General features: G+C 36.6%; 1 protein-coding gene across 1 annotated transcript in view; it reads right to left on the reverse strand.

Moving 5' to 3' along the window:
- The window catches only part of LOC115418171 (tensin-3-like), a 105405-nt gene that overhangs the window by 43717 nt on the left and 48756 nt on the right, over positions 1 to 12932 (reverse strand). Inside the window, exons 14-16 of the mRNA XM_030132558.1 lie at positions 6929 to 7062; positions 4298 to 4406; positions 4141 to 4209 (exon numbers count right to left, since the gene is read on the reverse strand). Coding sequence (XP_029988418.1) covers positions 4141 to 4209; positions 4298 to 4406; positions 6929 to 7062 — 312 coding nt within the window. The remainder of the gene's footprint in view (positions 1 to 4140; positions 4210 to 4297; positions 4407 to 6928; positions 7063 to 12932) is intronic.

Genomic DNA, 12932 nt, shown 5'->3' on the forward strand with positions numbered 1-12932 from the left:
AAGGTTCATTTATGAGCAAATAATAGTACTGTACTGTCAATACGTCACCAAATCTGCAATACAATCACTGAAAAAATTGTAAAATAATATTCCTTGAAAATATAAATAAATGTACTTGGAAATGTCAGCTTCTGCATTTCAGTACAGAATTAACTGATTCAGGAAATCTTAAGGTTTTTTTGTGTGTTGAGGGTAAAAGTGCAAACAAACATAAGTAAAAGTAAATGTAATATTTGCTTCTTTCTGTTTTTATGTGCATTTCAACCAACTTTACATTTAGGTTTTAATTTTAATAGGTGCTGGTGCTATTATAAAACATGGCAGCCAGGGCAGTGAACGCAACAAACAATCCAATCTGACCACCTTTAGTGTTTTTTCCTAAACACCCGACATGTAAACTTAGGGAGGATGAAAGGATATGAATAGGTTTCGGTTTGGGTGTATTTCCTCAGTATATTTCTAAAGCATAAATCTCACGGTCACTTCAAATCTGGCCTTAAGACAGCACAAAAACTACACAGGAAAGAGACAGCCAATGAGATAAGATATGAGCCTGAACCCCAGAAAAACACGGTTTCTGACACTACAGTAAATTCTTTGTGCAGCTGTGTGCTTCATATCTTCTTCGGCACCAGTCCCTCCGGATGCCCCAGCAACAAAAGACCCTCCCCTCTCCTCCTGTCCCCTCCCAGAACAGGACGTGAGTGGACATCCTGCCAGCAGTGGTCTCTTCCTCTGTTACCGTCAACTATTATTAGCAAACATCCAGTATCAGCTGTCCTGAACAGGCCTCACAGGACACCTAATCTGTTCTTAAACCAATTAATGTAAAAAAAAAAAAAAAAAAAAAAATACTACACCTAAAAATAATGACCTGTATGCTTCAGGGGTTAATATACTTAATGAAAACTAAATATGTCCACCGACAGGTGTGTGTATTATACATGTATGTCAACTTTATTTTCACCCCTTTCTCTCTACTTTCTTTTTCAGAGTTGTTTTATGTTTTGTTTTGTTTTTAACTTCAGGAGTATGTACCTGTTTTATAAAACACTAAAACTAAATTAAAAACTATACTGAATAAAACAAGCTAAAATTACATAAAATTATGCCTAAAATCAGTTGATTTTACTAACACTTTGTAAACCATATTTGATGACATTGATTCTTTCATCCCAACTTTCTGAGATTCATAAATCAGAATTATCCTCTTAACATCGAAAAAAAACTAAAACTAAAGAGGGAATAAATATAGTCCTTTCAGGTCTAGAGACTTTATAAAAAATTGTACCTAAACTATAAAAACTGCAGCAAATCCCTAAAAAAAGAATAATTTGAAAGGTTAAAGGTTCACTCACTTCATTATCCTGTGAGGAAATTTTGTCCCTGCATTTTACCCATACTCAGTCACACACCACCTAGAATTAGCATTAGCATTAGTACATAGTTCATTAAGAGCTGTGAGCTGTTGAAGGCATTCAGGGGCAATGTCTTATTTTTGACGCAAACCAACTAGAAATGATGATTTCTGTGTGCTATCCAGTATCACAAGGTCATGTGGTGTAGTGAGCACATGTGCAAGCCATACAAACAGCCATGCCTTGCAAACATAGAAACAACTGTAAAGTCGTTTCTCAACATTCATTCTTGCCTATTCTTCCGTTTTCGCGAAACATCATCAATCGTGGCCCAAGTACTGTTCCAATTGCAAGTTCGCATAAACCAAGCATGCATGTAATACCCAAATGTTGTTCTTGTCAGCTAACTTAAACCAAGGATGCACTGGCTGGTGACTTGTGTAGACTTGGCTAGGAAATAATTCCCAAGGTGCAGTTCATGCTGGCTTGAGCGGGACCCAGGCGGCTGAGCCCAGCTGAACCAACAACATGTATTACTGTTTTGAAAAATATGTATGTATGTATGTATATGTGTTTGAAAAATGTATAAATGACTAGTAAATACTAGCACAAATGTATTGAAATCAAATCGAGTGACATTGTGGTGATTTGAGGGAAATACATTAGGGAGCAGATGGTGGAAAACACAGCAGAGACAGGGAGGAAAATTCCCAAATATGCGGCCGTTCCAATTACAGATAGAGTTGCGTTCTTGTGAAGTACATTCTCTGGGACCATTCTTACCAAGACTGTACTCGCCGAGTTTGCAAGATGGTACTCTGGGTTCTTGGTATTGAGAAATGGCCTAAGAAAGGCCAAGATCCATTATCGTTGCAATAAACATCTAATGTATGTGTACTTATTAACTGCTTAACAAGCACTAGAACCCAACTAATTCCTCAAAATGTACCTATAATTAGCGATGCATTCATTAAATTAAGCATCACATTAGATCATTCAGTCCACAAAGTTAAACTCAACCCATAGCTCTAGTGCATCAGTTGTAGTACACTTGTGAACATTCAGTAGTCCAGGTCATGTTACCCAAAAGTTCAGATGAGAAGTGAAATGTCTATTTAACTATCCAAGTTCTCAGGTGCAGCGGATCTCAGATGATCTTAATACCAGCCCACATTCAGCTGGCATATATCATTCAGGGCAAAGTATTAACAAAGCTCATTTACCTTCAAAGATGATGCAACATATGGTTCTTACTTCCTCTCTTCTAAGTAAACATGGCCAGAAGGATTGAGAAACAGTCTAAATACAATAATAATACATTAACGTCATGTACTTACAGGTATTATTACTTGTTTTTACGTCCTCTAGAGATTTGTGTTGCAAGATTATATTACTACAGACAGAAACAGGACTCAAACAAATATTGTCCTGATCCTAAAAATCAGATTGTAAAAATGTCATTTTTGTGTCAAAAGATGTGTGGTTAATGGAGAATGGGTGCAATATTTATTTGACTCTGGGCTAAAAATGGATCCAAATCTTTATATTATGTTCACTTCTGCCTTTGGAATGAATGGGATAGGATCTGCATCTGGTCTTAAAGGATTGATATTTTGCTTTTTTTAAATGGAATTATGCATTTTAAAACATTTTCCTGTGGTCTACATAAACTGTAAATGCTATCCTTGGGTCTGAATTCTTCATTAATTTAACTCTGCAGGTCCATCTTCAACCCTATTTCTGAGTAATGACACCAGAAAGGTTGTTTTGAGTGCTGGCCCTTTAAATGCACATGAGCCACTTCATGCCCCGCCCCCTCCAGGTTGTTGGTTGTGCTGCTCTGTCCCGTTCAACCAACAACTGAACATGTTAGGTAATCGGCTCGAAGTTTGGACATATTTTCAGTTTTTACTACAACCGCTGCTGCTGACAAACAATTATGTCGTACTATGAGAAATGTTTGTCAGAAGTCTTGACCTTATATGTGCAGATGTCATGATGCAACTAGTTATAGACTTAAGAAATTAAGAAGGAATTAAAACAGGTTGTAGAAATCCACTTGATTTTTGCCAAAATTAATATAAAGATAGCTTTGCAGCACCTGGAGGGTTCACAATCAAAGTTTTTGAACTATTAGGGTCCAAATACACAAATAAATGTACCAAAGACTAATAAAAGTGGGTTTAGCAAAATATGACCCCTTTAATACGGTGAAGCCCACTGAAACGTGATTATCTTCCACTGGATCATCTTGTTATTAAGGGTCTTGATAGTTATGATGCTTAGTTGCTTATGAACCCATCTCCAGTATTGTCAGTATTGTATCATGAATATGTGGGTTGTTGCTGCTGCTCTCCCTGCTTTAGGTTTGCCACATACACACAAAGAAGAACCAGGATATCCCAGAATAGAGCCATATTAGCAAATACTACCAATAATAAAGGGTTTTTTTGTTTTGTTTTTTTATGACAGAGGTCCTCACTGAGTAAAACTAAACTAAACTAAAATCCAAAACCAAACTGGAAAAATAAATGATAAAAATTCTACATAACAACTCTGGGCTTACCAGAAACAGAACCATGTCCACAGCCAATAGCAACAAAGCACTAGCCAGACAGGTGTGTGTACGGTATGAGTGTGTTTTTGGTATTTTTATGCCAGAAATGCATTCCAGTCAGTTCTTGTACCTTGTCCGAGGTGCAATTAAGAGTCGAAGTGTTTGTGTTCAAACTTCACTGCTGTGGTCAGACTAAAAAGAAAAACACACTCTGGGAAAGTGTACCTTGTGTCCAGCTGGATTGTTCCCACTGTCCTCCACCTCTGAGCTGGGAAAACTCGGAGAAGTTTTTCACTGGAAAGAACCGGAAAGAACTGATAAGAGGAAGAGAAAAATGCAAACGCCCATTGGCAGAAGTGTCTGTTTGAGGTTTATCTCTTACCATAGGGCGTTGGAGGAGACACTGGGAAGGCCGGGGTAGGTGGGACGATGTCCGAGCTGAGCGACTGTCCACGATAATCCACACTGTTGGCTTTGTAGAGATGCCCATGCTTTTAAAAACAGAAAGAAAGAGAAGAAATGAGGAGAAAATTCAACAACATGTTGTATGAGGTGACAAGCCCACACACACACAGACACACCAGCAGACATCAGTCTGCTGATCAGTGTGTGGCTACAGACTGTGTTTTGGTGTAAACAATTGGACCATTCATGCCACAGAGCCATAAGAGTCAGAGCAAAAGCAGAAACCCTGACTGAAAAATGAGGTAGAAATAAGATGAAATGAAACAGCCAGTGGTCTAAACATTTAAACATTGAACAATTTCATTATGAGAGTATTTTCTTTATGTATATTTTGAAGAGTTAACCCATTGGTTGCCAGACTAAACACATGGGAGGGTAAACCGGACTTAAATACCCTGTATTTTCGTTTTAAATTTATAAAATTCGATTATCCTTAATACCTCTAATAAGTCTGTACACAAGGGATATGGTCAAGGAACACATTTAGAGGCTAATTTAATTAAAGTAGCTGTTATTATAAAGCTACATTAAATCTCTTGTGAGGAGGCAAATTTGCTCCTGTGCTGGAAAAACTACACCTTTTAAATTAAACGTTCCCATTATGGTTACTATAATAATAGTAGTATAATGTTAGATATTGCAAACCAAAATATTTTCATTTGATTATTTTGACTATTTGACTTTACTTTTTTGCCTATTATTTTGAACTAGATTGTTATCAATGACTATAGCAATTATGATTATACATATTTATATTTATGGTTATATATATGTTTAAATTACTGGCAAAACATGTAAAGATGAAAGCTTTGAAATTACTTGAATAATAACATTATTTTTGATATTTTACATTTGTAAAACAACTACAAAAATATCATTTTGATGTGAACAGTGATTTAACCGCCAGGAAAATGGTTAGATGTGCTGATTCACATGTGGTTTAGTGACGTTTGTGTTGGAGTCAGTTTGTGCTCGGGGTGTTTATTGTCCTTCAGTGATGTTGGCAACTCTTTGTCTTAACAAACAACCATCACATCCGTGATAAGAGTCTGATTCTGAGGTCCATGTAGAGGACTCAGATTAGCGTTCCTTATAATCCTTATAGTCATTCCTTCGTTTCTTTTCTTTTCTTTTCTTCTGCAGCAGCAACAGCTCTTCTAAATTTAGCAACTATCAACATACACTTGACTGGACTAATAATATCGAGAAGCTCCCTTTACATTACAGACTCCAACTCAAACGTCATATAAACACACAAACAAAACACAAGCAAATCTGATGATAAATAGTCTTTAAATTAACAAATAAGAACAAAGGTTAACTCACACAAGATACCAGCAAATCACTTAAACTAGCTTGTTATTAAACTACTACAGCAAATTAATACTGCAGGTTATAATGTTACTGTGACACTAAGTCAGCCTGTTAACCTTTTAGACTGATAATATACTTTTACCATTAGTTAACCATTATGTTATATTTACGGTGACTGTGTACTAGATTACTTACTCAGCAATCAATTATTTCTACACTCATTTGTGTTCATGTCTTAAAAAATAACATTTGTTGTTTTTACTCAAGCTCAGCCTACTTTGGCTACTTCAACTCTGTTTTCTTTTTGATTTATTATTCCATTTACTTGTTTTCGAGACGACAAGTTTCATTTAGTTTTGTTCAGGGTTCAATAATCACAGACATCAAGAGGTGAAAGGTAAAATACAGCAGGTCATCAGTTTATTACAGGGTTAAAACCATGTCATGCCTGTAGGCAGGTCAGAGTTTCCAGTTCAGTCAACATGCAGGGCTTCCTTTTAAGACTGCCATTATAACAGGCTGCCTAGGGGTCTTCATGTTTTCTTTGTAATAAAAGTGTCAGAAAATGTCTTTTTTGGCAATTCTTTTGAACCTTTGTTTTCAGGAAGAACTTAACTTTCAATATCTGGCCATTAATTATCATGATTTTAAAATGATAAATGTTTAAAACTGTGTGTTTCAGTAAAAAAAAAAAAAAAAAAAACAGACTTGAAGTTTTTAGCATGTTTATAATCAGAAACAACTGTAAATGTCCATAACAAAACTTTTAACAATTTTACATCTGCTCAAACATGCTTTTTGGTCTTGAACGTTCAGTATCCATATTATGGCTTCATATTTTTATGTTATTTCCAGGCGTTTTTTAGCCTGTGTGGAAGTCTCTAAAACAGTTCCTTTCTGTTTGCTGCCATAAAGTGTTTATATAGTGTTGAAAAGCTCGGGATCTCAGCTTTCCAATTCCATCTGAATTTTGTGGATAGCACAAATGGTTCAGGAGTTACAGTAATTTGAATGTTGAAAAATACGAAATGTAGCGCCGGAGAGACTGCCGTTGTTAAAGGGTTAAAGTATGAGTTAAAATCTGAGCACCTGGAGGGAAGCTGTACAGATTCAGAACATGATGACTTCACATTTCTCCTCAGTCAGAGATATTACATAAAGTCTAAACAAGTTCATTTGATCTTTGACACAGGTGAAACAATAGTTGGGATGGGAATAAAAGGATACATTTTACCTGTGGTGAGGATGTGAAGGAGGTACTGTAGAGGGGGGAGTTCCTGAGGCTCTGGACTCCACCCCCCCTCCATCCAGGACTGTGGAGACCAGAATAGTCTGTCACATCACTGACCTGCTTCTGCTGCCTCCAACCTGTTCAAAAGAAAAGAAACAAAGAGACGGGTGAATGTAGGAGGTAGACGAGGAAACCCAGACAGTCAGACAGATACTGATCTGAAATGTAATCAAGCGAAGAATCAAATCACTCATGTGTCTCTATGAAATGAAACATCAACAAATTGTTATGTCTGCTGTCCTAAAATAAACATAACATTAAAGTTATTGATGCATAATTATGACCAGGTGGTAACTTTGGAAAAGAAGCGTGACAGTGATCCATGTTTGGCGTGTTTGTCTCTGACAAAAGCTTCTATCAGTATGTTCATCAGTGGTGCGTATCGCTGCTATCATCAGCGCAGAACTGTGTGACTAAAGCAGACTTCACTGTGACCAGATGGTGGAACAACATGGTGTCTTATCTGGAAAACATCTGCTGGAACAGTCATCTTCATTTCAGATGGCCCCCCTGGGCTGGATCTTATCCATACTTAAAAACTATTTAGCTCATTACTCTGTCTTCTCTACTACACAGATAGGCTACACTGAATCGTACCCTGATTTCTGTGGACTATGTTCTTTTTTTTTTTTTCAAGTGATCATGAAAACAAATAACTCTTAGATCCATCATCTGCTATTGTGGATCCAGGAACAAGTGCTTCTTAAAGTATGTCATAGTTGCACATGATACATAGGAAGCACAGATAGTGAAATTCCAAGACAAGGCATATTTTTTAAAAACAAGCCGTGTTGTTTAAAGATGGAAATACTGAAATGTCATGTTCATCACATCATGTCAATATAGTAAAAGCAGTGGTATTTTAGTTATCATTACACCCTTACCCCAAATAACTTTAACAGACTTCAGACTGAGCCAGTATTAGCGGATTCTGCTTTAAAAATGCTCAATGAATCTAACAAGACAATAATTCAACTTAAACACACAACAAGGTTCAGAGCTAAGTTACGATAACAAAACTGGAAATTACGTGCTATGATAGACGACATTATAATAATCTGTAAATTGTCTTGAGAGTCTGGTTTCAACTGGCTCTATTTGTAAAGATAACTTTTGTTATGATTTGGCGCTATATAAAAAAAATGTTATTGATTGATTGATAATAAAAGTTAAATTTACTGTTGAAGCACTGTTAAATAATTAACAGTTCACAAATAATACAATTCAGAATATGCTGAAGAATCACACATGCTCCTTGTTTTGCTTTTTTTTTTGGTTTTTTGTTCAGTTTAATTTTTTAGAGGGCAATCAAATGAATGGCACAAAATCCTAGAAATATAAATTAATCATTTAATTCCACCAATGCAAGTTTTTAAAGTATCTAAACATGAATTATATCTTGTTACTCCATTTCAGGGTCATGGTAGCGACAGGGGGAGCAGAGACTCCCAGGCCTCCTTGTCTCCAGTAACTTCCTCCAGCTCCTCATGGGGGATCCCCATCCGCACCCAGGCAGACTGGAACATAAAAGCCCCCCCAGTGGGTCCTGGAACAGCCCTGAGGCCTCCACCCAGCTGGTCGTGCCTGGTGGACCAGGGAGGTGCTCATCCTTGTCAGATGAACCACCTCACTGGCTTCTCTCAATGTGGAGGGGCAGCAATGCAAAAATGACTTAAATATGGATTTTAATTACATTTAATTCACATCCAGCTGAGACCCAGGGAAGCAAAAGTTGTGCCTTTTTTCCATTTAATATTTGCCTTGACTGGAAACAGCATGATGCAACAGTTTTTTCAGATACATCTTTTATTATTTATTTATTTAGTTAGTTAGTTAGTCATTCATTTATTTATTTATTGACTTATTTATGGAATGTCCTTTGCAGTAGACAGTTTTTTTTTCTTTTTCTTTTTAAATAAAGTTGTGAAACATTGCATTGCTGGGTCTCAGGAGGATGTAGTACCCATCTCTAACTAAACTGAAATCAAAACCAAGCTGAAAGCCTCATTTGACTGATCATATTGTTTCGTTGAGGTAGGTAATGCTGCCTAACACATTATCAGAATCCACAGAAATGGAACAAACCAAAAAACCGACCATAACCACTGAAAGCTGTCGTGTGTGTCAGTGTGAGATTAACTATATATGGAGTCAAATTCAATTGTGCATATCAACTATAAACAGTGATGGAAACGGTGAGCTCAGCTTTCACTCTAAGATCCCTCATGTCAAAAAACACCTGAACGGAACTCTGAACTAATCCAGTTACTGTGCTACACCAGTAGGGCCTCCTGTGGAGGCTTTTACCTGCAGGTCGAGTCTCACTCGATAGCCGCTGTTCTGTAAGAGGGCTTTTCTTTTCTGAAGACTGGAGATGATGACGAGGGTGAAAGGGGCATGATTGCAAAAACATGCCAGAGCAAAGTGTTGTGTCAAACTTCAAAGCATTCCTGATCCCTTACAAGTCCTGCCTTAAACCATCCACTGAAAAACATGTTACAGGCATTCACACACACTGTCACAGAAACTACCCAGTGAAACATTAGTTATTGCTTCAGACGCGTCCTGAGGGAAAAATAAGCCTGACAAACGCACTGACCCACATATATACAAACACATATGTTCCATTTCCTGTGCTCAAATACCATGATTAGGAAAAACAATGTACAAGACCCCTCATTAGGCATGTCTCCATCCAAAAGACATGAATGGGAATGCTGGAGATTATAAAATGTCTCAAAATGTGGCAAAAAAATGCAAATATGTCTGAAAGAGTTAATATTTTGGAGGAAGAAATTGTCACACCAAAGGAATTCTCTTATAAGAATCAAAAGCAGATGATCTGGACTGATGTAAACTCATACAAAAGCAAAAGACATCCTCCATTTGTCACTGTCCACCATGCACACAATTATAGAAAACAGGTAAAATTAAAACTGGAAGCATAAAATAAGTGTACCAAATTAAAGAAAAAACAGCACCAATAATCCAGGTTTATACCAAACTAATATTACCACATATATGTATAAACGGAGAGGTCAAAGTATGTGATTCTGAAGCCAAAATTTAGCATTTTGGCCATTGCTATCTTGGCCACAAGTGACCATATTCTAACAAAAGTACAGAGCTAGGAAATGACCAAGTTAATGGAAAGCCTTGTATTAACCCTTAAGTCTTCTGAATTGTGCTATAATTTAAAGGAGTGATACTTTGCTTTTTTAAATGTAATTATGCATTTTAAAACATTTCCCTGTGATCTACATAAACTGTAAATGCTATGCTTGGGTCTGAATTCTTCATTAATTCAACTCCACAGGTCCATCTTCAACCCTATTTCTGAGTAACGACACCAGAAAGGTCGTTTTGAGCGCTGGCCCTTTAAATGCAAATGAGCCACTTCATGCCCCACCCCCTCCAGGTTGTTGGCTGTGCTGCTCTGTCCCATTCAATCAACAATTGAACATTTTAGGTAAGAGGTGTACTCAGAGAAATGTTTGTTGGAAGTCTTTTTCAACTTAATTGAAAATATATTGGTATACAAAACAGAGAAATTTTGAACAAACATCAAGACGTTAAAAGGAAAAACCATCTAAACAAATAAATTAAAATAATGCAAAGACTTAGGAACACAAAGAAGAATAGACAAATAATAATAATAAAAACTTAAAATATACAGATCTAAGAAAAATAATTAAATAAATAAATACGTCAGAGAGTAAGTTCAGTCCATTTTTAAGAATTCCTTATAAATTGCCAGAGTGTTAGTGCTTTTATTGTTAAAGATAAATTCCATTGATTTAATATATTTTTTCAATTCAATCAGAAACGACTTTAAATTTGGGCGTCTTTTGGCTATTTATTTTGGTGTATATGAAAATTTTCCAACTACAACTAATCCGATACTAACAATACATTCTAAATTACGAATGTCATTGTTCAAATATGTAAGTACATTTTGAGAGTTATAGCTATATTTTCATTACTTTTAGATATGAAATAGTTTTCAATTTTAGACCAGAAGTCGGAAGAGTGTGTTCGTCGAAAGTCTTGACCTTATATGTGCAAATGTCGTGATGTAACTAGTTATAAAACAAAACAAATTAAGAAGGAATTAAAACCGGTTGTAGAAATCCACTTGCTAAAATTAATATGAAGATATCTTTGCAGCACCTGGAGGGTTCAAGTTCAGAGTTTTTGAACTATTATGGTCCAAGTACACACATAAATGTACCAACGACTAATAAAAGTGGGTTTAACAAAATATGACCCCTTTAAAATCTTATCACTCCCAGATCATAACATATAGCTGTTTAGTCATGAGCCCTTGTTTGTTGTCAATACACTGGGTACCCCTATAATGTCCATTTTCAACAAGCAGGTACCAGATAGAAGCTAATGGAAGTTCTTAGATGTTCGAAATTGGTGATATGAGTCAGATTTTGTTATTAAGTACCAAAAATCATATTAAGTTTGTGGACTTGCACACAGGAGATCAGGGTTCACGTCCAATATCATGCTGTATTTTTGCTTTTTTCTCTCTGTCTTTCATGTTTGAGTTCTTCCCCTGATCCTTTTCTCCCAAACCCATGCCCTTTTTCTAACCCTGACCAATTGTTTTTTTACCAGAGCAATGACTAGGCATCTGTCAAACAAACCAGCATATCAAAAAATGACATCCACCCCAATGAGTTGACAAATAATGGTCTAGGGGACCAGCATATGCATAGAAATATGACACCCAGGCCAAGCAGGGAATACTATGTGATGAGTTAGGAATGAGATTGTGCAAGACGAACACATATTAGAGGGTTTTAATACAATGAATGTGACCAGAATGACTCCTAGAAAAAAATACAATTGACTCAGTATATGTCAGTGGAAACCAGCATCTACTTAATGACACTCATACTGGTTTCACTTTGGATTTAAGCTCTTTTAGGTGTGGGTGTCTCATCAGACCTGTAAAGGAACGGTTCATCCTGCATTTGGTCCCAAACATTCACATTTTATCATGGTTTTCGGTTGATATGAAGGACATGAGAAACTGTAAGATGACAAAATGAAGTGAATTAATATATAGTGCTGTAAAAAAGTGTGTGTTTGCACAATTTTTGAAACAGTTTTTATGTAAATCTTCAAAAAGCCTTTACACTATTTAGCATTTTTATTGTTTTCCACATTGCATCCCGCCTCAATGGTTTTTTTTTTGTGAACACCAAATTAATTCATCCTGTCCAAAATCCAGCAATGCCTTCATAAGTCAGGATTAAATCAGCATGTTGTGGCAGTTTTTGTGAGTTATGCCCAGTGATCAGTATCAATAAAGTCCATGTGAGAACACCTAGTTATCATCAGTAGTCATCATACCGTGCTTCAGTGCAAACCAATGTGAACAGACCTCTGGTATGTTGTTAGCAGGATGTGCACAAACAGCTGGAACGAGGCACTATATTAAGGCTAAGTAGATGTTACGGACAGACTGGCAGCAAAAGATGTACGTCACAGTGAGCAGACGCATGTTACAACTGTTACTAAGGATCGCCACCTCAGCCTGATAAATCTCCATGACAGGTTTTTGTCACCTGATATAACAGCTGCTGAGACTCACACAGACTCTGCACTGCTTCATACCAGTTGTGATCATATACCATACTGACTGTGAAATGTTCCTTTAGCATTTGCACAGGTGTAATTACATGATGACAGCCATTACATGTCCTGAAATTATAAACCGTCGACTGAAACATTGTACGAAGTTACGTTTTTTGGTCTTTACTGTCAGTTTCAGATTGATTATTGATTCTGCATTTGTAAAGTTCTTTATTATACAACAGGGGTGTCAAACACAAGATGAATTTGCAAAGTGCAAAAATGACACTGACGATATTAACAGTCAAGGGTGTAAAACATTGTAGTTCAGGGACCACATGCAGCCCAATCTGATCTC

Source organism: Sphaeramia orbicularis, chromosome 4 (assembly GCF_902148855.1).
Source record: "Sphaeramia orbicularis chromosome 4, fSphaOr1.1, whole genome shotgun sequence".
Classification (NCBI taxonomy): domain Eukaryota; kingdom Metazoa; phylum Chordata; class Actinopteri; order Kurtiformes; family Apogonidae; genus Sphaeramia; species Sphaeramia orbicularis.